The following is a 16,836-nucleotide window of genomic DNA, read 5'->3' as shown; positions in this document are numbered from 1 at the left end:
CCACTTCAGGCTTCCATAGGGTTGCACCTTCACAACTGACTTAATTCTTAAGCTGCTAAAAGCAGACGCTCTGAAAGATGGATAACAGAGGCTCTTGCTGCCACTGTCTGACTGGCTCTACTGGAGAGCAGTGTGTGGAAGCGGAGAGTTAGATTTATTGAGAACAGAAGCTGAATAAGTCTAATGGACACTTTATTAAGAAAAGAAGTTACTATTAACCTGCCTCACCATCAGTGCTTTGAAAAGGCACTTCTGGTGTAAGCCCTTGCCATATACTTTCAATTTTTTTCTTCAATCTATCCTGTTGGACTAAAATTTGTATAATTATTTTCAGGGAGAGAAAATTTTCTGAAACTTACTTTTTACTTTTGTACAAGCTGATCATAAACTACATGTGTGCACAACCCTAAACTTGATTCTAAGTTAGTCAGTATCTTGTTTTCCAAATTTGGTAGATAGTTCTCCCTGAAAAATACATCATTTGAAAAAGTGCCTCTATATTAATACCTGCTATCATCTACAGCAGTGTTTCTCAACCTTTCTGATACCAGGGACTGGCTTCCTCCCTTCCTAAACTGTGTCAGGGAGATATCAGGGACTGGTGCTGGTCCACGGACCGGTCACTGAGAAACATTGAGCTGTCCAGCAACCTGGCTGTACTCACAATTCTGGCAGACTACAAAAAGTGAACACTTTAATGAAATAGCCTGCTCTCTGGAAAGCTACATTTCAAAAAAAGGTATGTTTGTTCCCACCCTGAGAGCACATACTGAAAGCTGTAATTTTGTAACAAACAAAAGCCCAGAACTGACGCAGGCTTTCCCATAGCAGATTTCAAGTTGGGGTGACTACAGTTCCCTGTTCAATTGATGGGGAAGATGAGTTTTTTCCTGAGTGTGAAACTGGGCTGTGGCATCTGCTTCCCTTGGTTCAGCCTGTCATTCTTCCTGCTCACCTCCCGGTTCACGGCTGTCAGGATCGAGAGAATATCCTCTCCTCTGCCAAAAAATGAGAATCTCAGCATTAGCAACAGCAAAGGGGTTCACCTAACCTGCTGTCCACTAACACCTTTTGATTGCTTAAAGATGCTACTACATTATCCCATATCAAAGCCAGCAGTGCTCGCTCTGTGTAACGACCAAATAATGGATTTACCTTTATTATGCTACACTGAACAACTTACAGTGCCTGATCTGTAATTGCTGTCTTCTAAAAAAGTGAGTTGGACCCTATTCAGGTCTTTCTCTTTGTATGTATGTAGGAGCAGTGTGTGCGTGAGATTCTCTCTATTATTTTATACAGAGCGAGACCTGTCTCTGTGTGTACAAATACATGGGTGTGTAGGAACATGCTACCATCCCCACCTCCATACAGATATTCACAGATACCTGAATGGGATGCAACTCCCTTATATAGGAGACCGTAATTACAGAACAGTTGTAATAGGATTTTATATTCTACATGTGTGTCACTGCTTCATCCTCAGATTTACACAACACCTCTATCAATGAGGGTTGTGGGGTACTCTGCCTACAATCACTCCAGGTGAGGCAGATGTGTGCAGAGAACACCCAAGCACCCCACTAATTGCACCACTTGTATAAAGCCTTGTCTACACAAGAAGCTAGCACTGGTTTAACTTGTCAGTTTAAAAACTGATGTCGGTAAGGGTATCTGCAGAGCTATTTGCACCTATTTAACTAAATCACAGCTTAAATTCAACAGTGCAATTTTGTACAGACAAGGTGTAAAGCTAAGAATGAAGAGGTGACAAAATGTATGTACATACACAAATCAGTGTTAAAGCTTTTATGAATAAGATAGCTGTAGCTATAGGAGATTGAAATAAGTTGTACTAACCGTGGACAGCTCTTCTCCAAGTGCTCGCACAGTGATTGTATATACCAAGTGCCCTGGGTTGTGCTTCTGTAGGACACAAAATCCTTCATGGTGGCCATTCCAAGCAGGAAGTCTGCCTCATCTGGAATGCACTCCAGCTGAAATCTTGCATCTGCCTCTACAGAAGAATCCAGCTCTGTAGAATCTGTTTCTATATGTACCCCTTTCTGGAATGTGTCCCCTTGGCAGGCCTGAATGAAGAACACTTTTGGTTTTCCAGCAAGTGAGGGGCAGTTCATGCCAGTAAAAGAAGTGGTTAGTTCCTGGATAGATGTTTCCTGCCCATCGGTACCAAATACGATGCCTTTATCACCATGGGAGAGGATGCAGCAAACAAAGCAGTCCCGGTCCCGGTGGTCCATGCTCCTGTACAAGTGCGCTGTGTGACGGATTTCCTGTGCAGTGAGGTCTTTGTGCTCTGCTATCTCAAAGTGAAGTTTGGTAAAGACCTTTTTCAAAGCCGCTGGAAAGTAAACAGAAGGGGCAATTGGGGGGGGACGGGACATTTTGTAACTTTTACTAAATAAATTAATCAGTCACTAAAGAGAATTAGGCTCATGCTTTTTTCCCCCACCCTTATACATTTAATTCCACCTCCCCACCCCCATTACTTATGTTTTCAGACTGGGAATTTATCTCAGCTACCACAGCAATGAGCAGGAGAGAGGAAAAGAAGGATCTAAGGGCCTGAACAGCAGTGATCTAATATTGTCAATATTTTCATTAACAACTTGCATGATACAGGAGAGAGCATACTTACAAAATTTGCAAATAACATCTTTCTTGAAGTGTGGTGCCCAGAACTGGACACAGTGCTCCAGCTGAAACCCTACCAGAACAGATCACCTCCTATGTCTTATCTACAACCTTCCTGCTAATACATCCCAGAATGACATTTGCTTTTTTTCCCCAATAGCATCACATTGTTGACTCATTAAATTTGTGATGCAGTATAATCCCCAGATCTCCTTCTATATTACGGCTGCCTAGCCAATTATTCCCCATTTTGTATTTAGGCATTGGATTTTGCCTTCATAAGTGCACTTGTCATTATTGAATTTCATCTTACTGATTCCAAAACAATTTTACATTTTATCAAGATCATTGTGAATTCTAATCCTGTCCTCCAAAGTGCTGGCAACCCCTCCTAGCTTGGTGTCAGCCACAGATTTTACAGTAGTACTCTCTATTCCATCATCCAACTTGTTAATGAAAATATTAAATAGTACTAGATCCAGGACAGACCACTGTGGAACCCCACCTGATATATCCCATCTCAGTTTGACAGTGAACGCTGTGATAACTAGTTAAATAAATTTCATACAGTAGGCCAGACCTCTTCCCCTCTCTCATATTACTCCAATTTCCCTGGAGTTTATAGATATGCAAACTGTATCTGAATTTTTCTAGTCCTTGCTGTACCTGCATCGGCATCTGTTCCGTTCCGGTCTTTTATGTTTTGAAGTTTAGGCACCTCTGATCTTGCTTTTGTAAAGTCATGATTGTTCAGGATCAGGCAGATTCCACGGGGCTGGCTGCTCATTTTGTACATGTCAGGCTGTTTGGGAAAACAGATGAACAACAACCCACAACCTGCACTGCAGCAACCAGTCATTCACATTTCATATACTCCTGCTGCACGTTCAATGGGTTCAGCCTAATGCCCAGTTCCAGTGCACAGCAGCTGAAGAGCTGCACTAATGGGGAGCCAACGATTCTCCCTACACCAACGTCTCTTGTTGCAGGCTCTGTGCCACCTGCTTCCCTCCTTGGTGTAGGGGGTGTGCTGAGGCCAGGATGCTCCATCAGCTACTTAGTCACCATGGCTGCAAGTGTCATAACTTAGGGGCACTGCGGGGTCTCTCTTCCGCCAACCTCAACCACCACCTTCTCTCCTCACATTCTTGCTCCATCTCACCTATCCTTATCCTCACACAAACCGCTCCTTCCCCACTGTCTGATGTACAGGCCTCACCATCCCCCTCAGTTACTCCTCCAAACATTCCCTCACTGCTCACTTCACACCCATTCTTCATCCTGACCGTTGTCTCCCTTGTTTTTCCGTCTGATTGCTTTTGCTTGTACCTGCCCATTTCCTTCCCCTCAGCCTTTCACTGACTCTGCTCTTCTCCACTTTACATTTAATTTTTTCCACCCTATAAATCTCTCCCCCACCCTGCTCCTCGCTCCCACTCTCTCTGTCCAGTTCAGTCTCCTGCCATCCACATTCTCCTAGATTCTCTCCCCACCTCCTGTGAGATCTCACCTTTGGATCTCTCCCCACCATCCCTTAGTATCTTCCCCTATTAGAGCCACTCCCGATACTCCTTCTCCTCAATCATATCCTGCATGCCCCTGACTCTCCCCCATCACACAGCTCCCTTCTGCTCCAGCATCCAGGCCCTTCCCCACTCTACTGCATTACATCCCCCTCTGCCTTAATTCTGCCTCCAGCACCTTCCATGGCCACCTCCTGACAATGTTCACCCCGTTCTACATGCAGCCCAACCCCTTCCTGCTCCCCTCACATGGCTGTGTCTCGTGATCTTCACTCTCACACCTATGCTCTCCCTTTCCCCCAGTACTCCTAAACCTTCCTGCCTCGGCCAGGGACCCACAGCAGGGGGACAGGCAGAGACAGGGCTATTTGGCCAAGAGCAGAAGGGAATGTTAGTGCAGAAGTGGAACTGCAGGGTTTACAGCTAAAGGAGAAATTTTATTACCTGAATTTTTTTCTCTGTTAGCAGCTTCTCTCCTCATTCATTACTCAAAGCTCATGCCCCTCCCTATGGCATTTGGGGGTGATTCAGTGTTATTTCTGGAGGCTCCAGGGCTAGGCTGAGGTGCCACCCTTCAGCTTTGGACACCCCATTGCAAGCCCCAGCAAAGCTCTTTGCCTCCCCACCTCCTCAGGGTATTTCTGGTAAGCGTCAGGGACAGGTCCTGGGCTTCTGTGAATTTTTTATTGCCTGCAACTTGTCCCTGACTTTTACTAAAAATACCCATGATACGATTAAGGTTGAGAATCCCCCAATTCACAGCCAGAGGAAGGGGAGCTGTGTAGGAGCCCCCACACACCTGGCAGGGACTGGATCCTCTCAGGGTTTTTTCCCCTTCCAGCCCAGCTCTGTTGCAGGGATTACCCCTGGCACCGGCCCAATAGCTTCCTCCTTGTCCTTATACTCTCCCTCAGAAGCGCCTCACCGAACATTTCTGCGTTGGAGTTGTGCCTCCTGAGGGCAGGGTAGGGCCTGGGCCCGAGCAGCGCAAGGGTCAGATGGGGGGACCAGGCAGGGCATTCCCCCCCCCCACCCGCTGTAGAGCCTGCAAACGCTTTTTCAGAGAGAGGACCACTGCTTAGATTTAAAACTGGGTGTTTACAGGACAGCTTTGCCCTGCCAGAGCAGGGGCAGAGGACTCCAGGAGGGAGGCAAGGTGGCTGAAACCACCACACTGCCATTCACTAGATCCAGGGGCAGAGGAGGAGGAAGATTAGAAGTCACAACTGCACAAAAATGAAAACAAATTTTTTTAAATAAAATAAAATTGACAGGAGAAACTGATCCACCACCATGTTCCACCTGAGACTGGTGCCCTGAGCTGAAGGACGGAGACCAGTCCTGGAGCCTCCAGCAACAACAATGCACCACCTCCACAGGCAAGGTCACCCGTGAGTAACAAATGAGGAGAGAGACCAGTGCAACAGCAGCTCCTGTATGGTGCCTGGAGAGGCTGATAGTGAAGTAGAGAAACAGGGCCTTATAGAGCTGCCATCACTGTAAAACTCTAGCATTCTGTTCTTATAATGAATGGCAATATTTGGAAGCATCAAATGGGCTGGGGGTCAGGATGAGATATTTAGCATCTAGCAGGATAGCTGCAGATCAAAATATTCATCTTTGTTTAAAAGAAAAACCCAACCATCCAACCCTAGCACAGAGCCACTCAGCTCTCTGGCACTGCTTATCAGTGTTAACTCACTCTGCCCTATCCTCTGTTCAAGAAATGGGCCCCTTCTAGCTACCCCGTGAAACAAAAGACTTTCTAATAACAGATTGCTGAAGCTTAATAGCTGTGCCACATTCTGCCTGTGCCCCAACTGACATGGCTTAAGAAGAACAAATATCCCATAAGTGACATGTTTCCACCTCATAGACAGCCTCTCTGCACAGACCAAACAAAACTCACATCAAAATTTCCAGCTCATGCCAATCATTGAAAGGCTACCCTCTGTTGCCACAAGCTTGTAGGGTTTTGTTTTCATAAACAGACAGATCTGTCTGCTGCTTGATACTCTCACTGCCCACCATCTGCCCAACACAACAATATCCTACATACAGCCAGATCCCATAAAGTAACTTTTAATCCTGATTTACCTGCTGGATTTCTTCATCGATGCCTGGAGAATCCGATGCAGTCTGAGATGGCCAAAGGCTGTCCTGGACTAAAATAATCCAGAAAGAGACAATGAGGCATAGAACTAGGTAAAGCATAATATTTTATCATCTGGGAAAGCTGGGAAATTGTTACTTTAAAAGGTCCACGAGTCTGCTCTTGAGACATGTGTGTAATGGCTGTTAGCAGCAATGCAAGTACAATGAGTAAATGCTATCCCCTGGCTTCAGTAAGGTGTGTGGGGGTTGCAAAAAGTGTTGTGTTTCAGAGTAGCTGAACTGGAGTAAAATGACACAGGAATCGATCCTGTGCCAACTGGGGGAAAAAAAAAATACAAAACTGCTCAATGAATTCACTGGGAGCAGGAGCAGGCCCCTAACGCTTTGCTTCTTGTGTATCAAGGTAAGCTGCTAGGATAATAGCTTTTTATCTAATTGGTTTTTCATCCACTCTCACAACTGTGCTGACAAGCCAAATACTGAACTGGTAAAGCTATTTATCCAATAGGAATTTCAACTGCCCTATCTACTGTACTGACAAAAGCCAAATACTGTACAGGTAAAGCATGAATTTTCTATGCCTCAAGAATGGCTGAAAGCACTTACAAACTTGTCAGTGAGTGGCTTTAAACTTGTAAGTGCTTTCACCATGCCTCAAGAATGGCTCCCGAGTCCTTTCCTATTTTGGTGCATAATGGTGAAAGCACTTTTAAAGTGCTTGTAAGCGAGTAGCTTTAAAATCACATGGCCTTTCTGCACAGACCCTGACTACTGTATCCATAGTACTCCCTCCCTTTCTGGCAAACACCAGTTTCTCTATGATATCAGCCCACTTGCTCAAGTTTGTTGGTGTATGAAATATTAAAATCTCCCTGCCTCCAGGAATGGATTTTGGAAGTTTCAGTGTGCCACCACCAAAAAAATGTATAGAGTGAAAAATAATATCTCCCTGGCAGCTAGTGTTCTTCAGCTATAGATCACAAAATACTTTTTTAAAAGGAGATCATTATCATTATCCCCCACTTTACAGAGTTGCCCAAGGTCACACAGCAGGCCACAGGCAGAGTGGGTATTAGAACAGAGATCACTCAAGTCCCAGTACAGTGCTCTATCCACTAGGCCACATAGTTGGCTGGGGAGGTAAAGACTTCTTAGAGTCCTTAACTAGATACACTGGTATTAAATAGATCATTTCTTTCCTTGCACTCCTTGGGGCCCAGAGCCTGCATCAGTATCTGATCATATACAGTCCCTGCATCTGTGCAGCATCTTAGTGAAGTCAATGAGACAGCACATGGATCTATGTTCATTGGGCCTGAGGCAGGACTACAGCCTGCACGTAAAATAAAATACCTGCTAGAGACAGTAGGCATCTCTGATACTCCTTGCCTATTCATTGCAATAAAGAGCTTTTTTTTAAAAAAAAAAATCTCACTAGAGTAACTATGAAAAATAAGGGGCTTTAAAACAGTGCGTTTGGTTAGACATGGTCAAATACACCTCTACCCTGATATAACATTGTCCTCAGGAGCAAAAAAATTCTTACTGCGTTATAGGTGAAACTGCGTTATATTGAAATTGCTTTGATCCACCAGAGCGCGCAGCCCCGCCCCCCCCCCCCCCCCCCCGAGCGCTGCATTACCGCGTTATATCCGAATTCGTGTTATATCGGGTCATGTTATATTGGAGTAGAGGTGTAAATAGAGCTCACTATATATAAAGGTGAGACAAGACAAGTAGATGGATTAAAAGGAATGTGATGGATGTGGGAAAAAGAGGTGAAAATGCATTAAGAAAGTTCTAAATGGCATCTCTTTGGAAGCTAATCTGTGTCAGTTACCTTCAGAGACTCCTGTTTGGCCTCCATGTCCTTCTGTGATGTACATTTCCACTGCATACAAAAGAAATCCATTGTTTAGCTATAGATGCTTAGCACATTAAACTGATGTGTCAATTCAAAAGTAATTGATGTGGAAAAGGCCATTTTTACCATTTCGCTCTGATTCATACTCTTCAATTTTCTTCAGAAGGCTTTTGTCAATTTTCTCACAAATAGTCTTGAGGGTTTCTAGGTTTTCTTCTGCCAGTAGTCCCTTCTTCTCCATCTCAATGAAAACACTGATCAGCGTCTGGGCAATTAGAAAGTCAATTTCCTGTTAGAGATAGAATTTACTTTCCCTCCACATTCTGCATTCTACTATCTCTATCTTATCTATTTAGATTATAAGCTCCTCAGGGCAGAGAACTGTCTACTACTTACTTTGTTTATACAGTATCTAGCACAACAGGGCCGCAGTCTGGACACTGCAGTAATAAACATGATTAATAATAATGAAGCAAATAAGCTATCTAGTCCCTAGCTAGAAATATTTCTTACTGGAGGTGGGGGTAAGGGAAGTGGTGTTAAGATGTGGAAACATAGGATGGCCATTCCCAAAGAAGTCCTGTTCTCCCACTACACCTTAAACAACTTCTGGATCCGCTAAAAGCAATGAAACAATTCTTACCATCTCATTGTCCAGCTTGCACTTTGGAAGCTCTTTCATCAGAAGAAACTTCAAAGATTTCAACTCATCTGATGTTATGTTTTCTGAGAGCTGGAAGAGCAGGTACCTAGTGGGAAAACAGGGAGTTGCTTCGCTCAGTATGAACGAGTTGGTATCCTAGCTTAATTTAATATTGTGCTGGCAAACTACTGAGAGCTCACTAGAAGCATACATGGCACAAAATGTGAAAATTGTATGATATACACACACACAAAATGTATTTTTTCCACACAGACACAAATGTTAACACAAAGGAAATTGATTTTTTTTAACTTCACTTGGTCCCAGGACAACATAGAATTCAAACATGGTTCTTTTTATGCAGCCAAAATGAGTTAGTTTTTAAAAACTAAGTTGAGCTGCCCAACTAAAACCCAATATGGGCTGATGGCTTTTACAGTTCAGTTATTAGTCAATGCTTTTTCTCAGTTTTCATCACTTACCAGTAACTCCCCAAGTTCCTAACCTGCTATAGTCTATGATAAATACACTGAGACATAGCGGATCAGTTTACACTGCAGTCATATTTATACTGGCAGGTGAAAGCCCCCAGAGATGCTTTGTTCCAGGTCTAACTTACAGTCAGCATCAAGACCCTCAATGGGGCTGAAAAACCTCAAACTGGGACCATTCACATTTGAGCTGTGAGGTGTGTGTATGCATGTATTTTAATCAAATTCATAGAACAAAATCCAAAGTTTGTCCTGCAGCACTGCAGAGACAATGTAACTTGCAGATGCACCAAAAGCAAGTATGGATCTCTAAACATCTGGGATCATTAAACAGCTTTACAGGATGCCACTGAACTACTGACAGGCAACGTTAAAGGCAGATGCTGATAGAGAAGGGCATCCGCCTTTACTGAAGCCTCAGGACAGAAGCACACACATTGGTGAGAGGGAAGGGAATGGAAGGAAGGATGGATTTGCATTGTGTGCAGGTTATCTCAGACCGCACCCAGGGACTACTGTACAGCAGTCTCCACTCAGTCAATGAGCAATAAGGATGGATGGCAAACTCAAAACCAGAGCTGGGCAGAAGTCACGTGGGGGCCTTTAAGGAATGGTGCTTTTCACTGTCTGAAAAGGTAGTCTGAAATGCAGTCTAATATCAGTATGGGAGGCAGACAGCTGCTGTATATTCTGCGCATGATACCCTTCTCTTAGGAGCAAGCAGCTAATCTAACCCAACCGGCTCTTGAATCAGGGGTGTACTGAACTGTCCTAACTAAACAGACAATGAATACAGGCCTCCTGCCTCAGTTTCCTTGTAAATCCGACCTTACAGCAGTTACTCCCCATGCTCCACATCAAGGAGAGCCATTTATATCAGCCAAGTGCACTCCCCTTAAATTCCAGCCTGCTGAGAAGAGGAATTTGTTTAATTAGGAAACAAAGATGCTGGTTTTCATTTTCAGGCTCAGGCCGGACACACCCACAACTCCAATTGAAACATTGTACAGAACTGGGCCCTAAAGTGTTTAATGTCACTTATCCAGACCAGGAGTTTGGTTTTCTGAAAACAGGATGCTCTCTAGTCTGAGCACTAATACTATGTAATCCTCCAATTTAAATAAACAGCTGCAGCCAGATCCTGAGTAAAACATGGCAGAGCTGAGAAGGCAATAGTGCAAAGATTTTTACCGCTTTTGCAGCTCTTGGTCCTAGTGCCAATTTGTGACGGCCTGACCCCTAATATAAAGTAGGGCAGCCTCAAGGCTGCTCTATATTCTGACTGTCACCAACAGTCATTCTAGCATCTGGACACAAGGGCATGCAAGTCAAGCTCATCCAGGGATTTCCCCCCATTCTAGGAGAATCCTCAGATGGTCACTTATGCCACATGTAAATCTGCTTTGCCCTGCTAGAACAATGCAAATGCAGACTTAATGGGTCTGAGAATCTCACCCCTCCCCTGGGATGAATTACTGTTTCCCATCTACTATTTAAAGGAATGCGCAATTTACTCTTTCATTTATTATTTGCAAGTTGTTTAAGTTACATCAGTGTCAGACTCACATACATTTACTGTACATTAACATGCACATTAAGGTAGCAATTTATTTATACACATTATGCAAAGGGACTGCTTAACTGTTTTGCAGACTTAATGTGGCTCCCATTAAAATCAATTGCAAAACTTCCATTCATTTCGTTGGGAGGAGGCTGAGGCCCTCAGAGAGCACTTATAGACAAACCACAGGTACAAATCACGTGCAAATCATTAACATAATTTATACTTAATTTTTCATAAGGCATTAGATCCCCCACCAATACAATACAGAGCTACCCACCTGAACTGAGATACCTTGGCCCTCCCTGGAATTTGAAGCTCCCTCTCCATCTCCTCTCTGCTGGAGCTCAGTTTATCAGTTAGGAGGTCTATGCGGTTTATCCTGAACAGCAGCTCCTTTAAGAAGGACAGATTGTCTTCCTCCATCATGCCCTTTTCCTCAAGTGCTAGGAATAAGGCCTCAGGATCACGGATGCCTTCCTGCTTCCGCAGTGGGATGTGTTCAAGGCTTAGAAACTTCAGAGCCACCAGGTCTTCTGTGGCCAGAGCCTCACTGATAGTGTAGAGGAGCTTGTGGAAGTCCATCTTCTTCAGACAGCTGACAAAAGTTTATTTCAGTCGTAGATAAAAGGAAAGAAGGGTCCTAAGTGGCCTCTGTTTAGACTGTGAAGAAGAAAACAACTGCATGGATCTGGTATGGCAGCAATTTGCAAACAGTCTCATAGTAAACTTTGTACCTATTGATATTTTTTTTAATTTGTCCCTTGGATCTGCCATGCCTTTATTCATTCTAGCATTAGGATTGCATACCAGTGGGTCATCTACCTTAGTTGAGTACCTGCATCTGGCAACGGCCAATACTTGGGCTGCTGGAGAAAATGGACCCTCAAGGGCTTGACATTCTATACCCACTGAAGTCAGTGATAAATCTCAATTGACTTCTGCACAGCTCCCGGAAGCGGCTGGCATGTCTCTGCAGCCCCTAGATGCAGGGGTGATCAGGGAAGCTCCACATGCTGCCCCCACCCCCAGTGCTGACTCCACAGCTCCCACTGGCCAGGAACTGCGGGGACAGCATCGGCGGGCATGGGCACTGCGCAGAGCCTCCTGTCCACACCTCCGCCTAGGAACCGGACATGCTGGCCACTTCTGGGAGCAGCGCAGAGCCAGGGTAGGCAGAGGGAACCTACCTTAGCCCAGCTATGCCGCCGACTGGGAGCTGCCAGTGGTAAGCGCTACCCAGTCAGAGCATGCAGGCCAAACCTTCTCCTGCACCCCAACCCCCAGCCGCAGGTTGGAACCCCCCCCCTCCTAAATGCCCTTGCAGATCCTGACCCCCCCCTACACCCCCAACCCCAGCCCTGAGCCCCCTCCTGCATGCTGGGCCCCAGCCCAGAGCCCCTCCTGCACCCCAAACGCCTCAGCCCCACTCTGGGGCCCCTCACCCCCCCCCCTTGCACTCCAACCCCTACCCCAGTGAGTGAAAATGCGAGAGGGTGGGGAAGAGCGGGGGTGTGTGTGTGGGGGGGGTTGGAATGGCAGGGGGGCAAGGGTGTTGGGTTTTGGCCATTAGAAAGTTGGCCAGCGGGTGCCGCCCGCACTATTTCACTCCCTTACTGCTGACCCCAGCCCTTTGGGGACAAGGCAGGGGAGGGCCAGGAAACACCACCTCTGGGTGTAATCTGAAAGAGGTGCACCCCCCCACCCGGTCCCCTGACAGCATGAGCCCTGGGCCCTGGCCCTTAGGCAGCACTTCCACTGGGGCACCTCTAAAGCACTTCACGGGGGGGGGGGGGTGATCCATTATCCCCATTGTACAGCGGGGGACACTGAGGCACGGGGCGACACGGGGCCTTGCCCCAGAGGCCGGCAGCAGCGCCAGGGTCACCAGCCTGCGCCCCCCGCTACAGGGCTCCGGGCACTAGGCCGCGCTGAGCTGGAAGAGCCTCTCGCCAGGCCGCCGGACAACGATACCCCGCCCCGGGAGCGCCGCCCGCAGGGCCCGGAAGCCGCGCGCCCGGCCCGCCCGAGCAAGGGGGGCGCTGTCCCGCTGCAGGCCCAGGCGGGGGCGCAGCCCGCGCGCCCTCCCCCGCCCCCCGCCGACCCCCCCAGGCGGAGACGCCGCCACGGCGCCCTCGGCCGTCTAAAAATCTCCCCCCTCAGCGCCTCACCCGCCCCGCACGTTCATGCCGGCGGCGCCGCCGTGCGAAATGGGGGCGTTCTGCCAGCCGGGCCTCGGCAGGCCAAAAAAAATAAAAGGGAAGCGGCCCTGCCTTTGAACCCAAGCCCAGCCCATTGCAGGGGGGCAGGGCTTGGTTGGCAGAGAAAGACGTGACTGGGCTCAGCCCCCGGGCCCACGTGAAGCACTGGCTGGGCGGTGGGAGCGGCTGGGTGCGGCCTGAAAGGAGGCGCGGGGTTCATCTGGCCGCACACCCCCTGCCCCGGGCTGCCGTGTGCGCTGGGTGGGCTGTTACGCTTGGCAGTAGGGGGAACGCGGAGTTCCCGCCTGGCTGGGGGCGGTGGCTCCGCTGCAGAGCTTAATTTGTGCCAGGGCTGAGCCCCGGCATCGCTCGGCCTGGCCGTTCACCTCTAGGCTTGGTAGTTCATAGCTTGAGCCCCAGCACCTCTTTCATTACAAATTAAACACGGAGCAAATGTATAGCGTGATTTTTTTTTCTTCCCCCCCTCAATAAAAAAAGTATTGGAGCATTAACAAAGACGTAGCAAGTGTTTCTCGGGCATTTGCATTTAAGAGCGACTATAAACTCAATAATCCTCCACTCTTCCGGAGTTACAGGGTTAAAAATATCTGAATTTCTCATTTAAAACAACAAAGGGGGTGGGGAGGATTTAACTGCCCAAGGTTTTCAGCCCCCCCCCCCCAATAAAGAAGCCAAGTATGTCTTTTCACCTTGAGAAAATCAACAACAATGAAGCATTTTTTTCACTGAAGAACAGGGTTAAAATGGAGTTGCATATCAGGTCAGTTTACAGCAAGCTGTATCCCAGTGACTCTCAAACTTTTGTACTGGTGACCCGTTTCACATAACAAGCCTCTGAGTGGCCCTCGCCCCTTATAAATTAAAAATACTTTTACATATATTTAACACCATTATAAATGCTGGAGGCAAAGCAAGGTTTGGGGTAGAGGCTGACAGCTTGTGGACCCCCCCCCCCAATGTAAAAACCTTGTGACCCTCCTGAGGGGTCCCAACCCCCAGTTTGAGAACCCCAACTGTACCTAGTGCTTATCATCAACTTTTGATGACTGTCTTTCTTCTGCAGTAAAATGGATTAGACCCCATATGGCAAATATCAAACTCCTTAGTTAGTCCTGGGGGTGGATTTAAGCATGTACTTAAAGTTAAGCACATGGCTTAAATGCTTTGCTGAGTCAGAGTCGTACTCCTTACTGATGAAACCATCTGTTCCGTATCTTAAAGGAACATCCCCTTATTTGATGCCTAGTGTCTTATTTCCCATATCACTATAGAAGCTTCTGTGTTGCCAAAAAAGATTAGATTGTGAGCTCTTTAGGACAGGGATCAGCTTTTCTTTCTGTAATTGTACAGCAGCTAGCACCAGGGGATCCTAGGGGCCATGGTAACACAAATAATAAATGATAATAGTAATACTTTGCAGGATATAAACAAATAGATGATTTTTAGTTTGTACGGCATCCTGTGTGTCTGTACAGTACCAAGCAGATTGCTGCTACACATGTAAAATTTCTGTATTTCAGATCTTTGCACTACAAGCAGAATATTATATGCTGCTGTCCCTTAAAAATAAATTCTGCCCCTATTTTTATACAGTTGTCCTTTGTTCCTTGAAACACAAGCAATCAGTCCAGTCCTTATTCACGCACACTCCCACTGATGTTAATGAGTATTCACCAGAGTTAGTGAGAACTGGGAGAAAGACCTCATGATTTAGCTTAAAATATTAATAAAAAATATTACGCTAAGATTAATAAAAAGTACAAATATTTCAGAAATAGCTGGCAATGTGTGGCTTTTTAGGCTAGAACAAAATTGCTTGTGAGCAATCTGAGAAAGAGGTACCTTACTAAAATGACAGCTGTATATTCACAGGCAGCATGAGTCACCTTTGAAAGGATACCAACCGTCCTAAAGCCAGTTCCTGAGATACTTGGTACTTACGTTTTAACTACAAAGTTGTCCCACCTCACGGTCTTCGCTGCAATCAGTTCTCCAGGCTGCTTTTAAAGTTAGTGGTAACTCAGCCACCTTTTCGTGTGAAGGCAAGCAGCATACACACAATTTAACTCAAGACTTCCTGGTCGCCTGATGGGAAGTGTTATGCATTAAGATGCATGTTTATTCTTGTAACCACATTGCTTGAGCAGTATGTTTTAAGGGGCGTGGCACTGGGGAGCCAGAGCCTTGTAGTGTCATTTCCTTCCCTACCTCCACCCCCGAAAGATACAGCACCCGGAAATCCTAACACGCTTCTGTGCCATTTCACCATATTTTCAAAATCATAAACAAGGGCAGTTTAGGGGTATCTGTTTTAGGGCTGTGGCACACTCAAAAGTGCACAGTTTTGGCAGGTTGTTTTAAATGTGTGCTGGTGCCATTATAGCCAGCTTCTGACTCAACAGCAGTGACGTGCATAGTCCACAGGGGAGTGGCTTTTTTTTCCCAATAACTTTTCGTGTCTGAATGAGCTGAACAGTCTTCAGATATGTTAAGGACTGTTACAAAGAGGACTGTGATTAGTTGTTCTACAAGTCCACTGGAGGTAGGACACGAAGTAAAAGGTTTAATCTGCAGCAGATAATTAGCTATTAGGAAAAACTAGAAGGATAGTTAAACTCTGGAATAGGCTTCCAAGGGAGGTTGTGGAATCGCCATCTTTGGAAGTGTTTAAGAACAGATGGGAAAAACACCGGTCAGGGACAGTCTAAGACAGTAGTTCTCAACCAAGAATACATGTACCCCGGGGGCTATGCAGAGGTCTTCTAGAGGGTACATCAATTCATCTAGATATTGCCTAGTTTTCAACAGGCTACATAAAGAGCACTAGCAAAATCAATACAAACTAAAATTTCATACAATGACTTGTTTATACTGCTCTATATACTGAAATGTAAGTACAATATGTATATTCCAGTTGATTTATTTTATAATTATATACTTCTAATTAAGTTAGAAAGTAAGCAATGTTTCAGTACTAGTGTGCTGTGACTCTTTATATTTTTAAGTAGTTTTTAAGTGAGGTGAAACCTGGGGGCACACAAGACAAATCAGACTCCTGAAAGGGGTACAGTATCTGGAAAGGTTGAGAGCCACTAAGGTTTACATGGTCCTGCCTCAATGCCGGGGCTGGACTTGATGACTTCTCAAGGTCCCTTCCAGCCCTCTATTTCTATCAAGAAACACTCACTGAGTGTTGTTAACATTCCTTCTGAGCTAATGAACATCTTTGATAGCATCCACACTTATTTGGCATTTTTCTGCCTTCAAAAAACTGTTCATCACAGTGAACACTCATTCCACTGGACTGTTTGTTCCTTGTAAATACAGAGAAAATTCTACTCAGAATAGCATTATATCTCAAACAAGCATTTTACATGATCAAAGACAAATGTTTTTTTATAGATGTAATAATAAAAAAAAAGCTAGGACATCCCAGGTGTCCCAAAAGAAGATCCTATTATATCAGGTGAAAAACATAGACAAAGTCACTTTAGGCATATCAGGTGTGGGATATCTTCAAATCTGGGTTTTAGGCTTGGGCTAGTCTGACTGATTGCAAAGTCACATTTAACATTTTGTTAACTCCTAATTTTCTAGTGAACACAAGTCCCAAGGGAAGAGCAGCTTTTGCATTAATTCTGTAATCACATACTGCTGTGTAAATCAAGTGCAAATCCACTGATGTAAAACCAGTGTAAGTAAAGGAAGATTCAGGTCAAGGCGGGGATAAAGGTGCTGCCTGGAAAAAGCTTTCTACCTACA

At 45.6% G+C, this 16,836-nt stretch overlaps 1 protein-coding gene across 2 annotated transcripts; it reads right to left on the bottom strand.

The window, feature by feature from the left end:
* Window positions 1-175: 175 nt before the first annotated feature.
* On the bottom strand, window positions 176-15,226 carry CASP8 (caspase 8). 2 transcript variants are annotated; one of them, XM_048869658.2, is made up of 9 exons: window positions 15,016-15,226; window positions 11,133-11,515; window positions 8,801-8,906; window positions 8,284-8,422; window positions 8,134-8,184; window positions 6,276-6,343; window positions 3,322-3,457; window positions 1,861-2,362; window positions 176-998 (listed from the first exon to the last, which is right to left on the bottom strand). In XM_048869658.2, the coding sequence occupies exons 2-9, from the start codon at window positions 11,435-11,437 to the stop codon at window positions 863-865; spliced, it is 1,443 nt and encodes a 480-aa protein (XP_048725615.1). In that variant the 5' UTR covers window positions 11,438-11,515; window positions 15,016-15,226; the 3' UTR covers window positions 176-862. The 2 variants fall into 2 exon arrangements, with proteins under 2 accessions (XP_048725615.1, XP_048725616.1); XM_048869659.2 differs by lacking the exon at window positions 15,016-15,226 and adding an exon at window positions 13,024-13,164.
* Between the last annotated feature and the right edge of the window lie 1,610 nt (window positions 15,227-16,836).

This window comes from Caretta caretta, chromosome 11, assembly GCF_965140235.1.
Source record: "Caretta caretta isolate rCarCar2 chromosome 11, rCarCar1.hap1, whole genome shotgun sequence".
Lineage (NCBI taxonomy): Eukaryota > Metazoa > Chordata > Testudines > Cheloniidae > Caretta > Caretta caretta.
The sequence above is the reverse complement of the archived record's forward strand: the minus strand, read 5'-3'. Positions and strand labels throughout refer to the sequence as shown.

Coding starts and splice junctions, on each gene's coding strand:
- CASP8 (XM_048869658.2), bottom strand. CDS start 11,437: ATGGACTTCCACAAGCTCCTCTACACTATCAGTGAGGCTCTGGCCACA. Junction 8,907..11,132: donor GCCAAGGTATCTCAGTTCAG/GTGGGTAGCTCT, acceptor TTTTCCCACTAG/GTACCTGCTCTTCCAGCTCT. Junction 999..1,860: donor TTGGAGAAGAGCTGTCCACG/GTTAGTACAACT, acceptor ATTTTTTGGCAG/AGGAGAGGATATTCTCTCGA.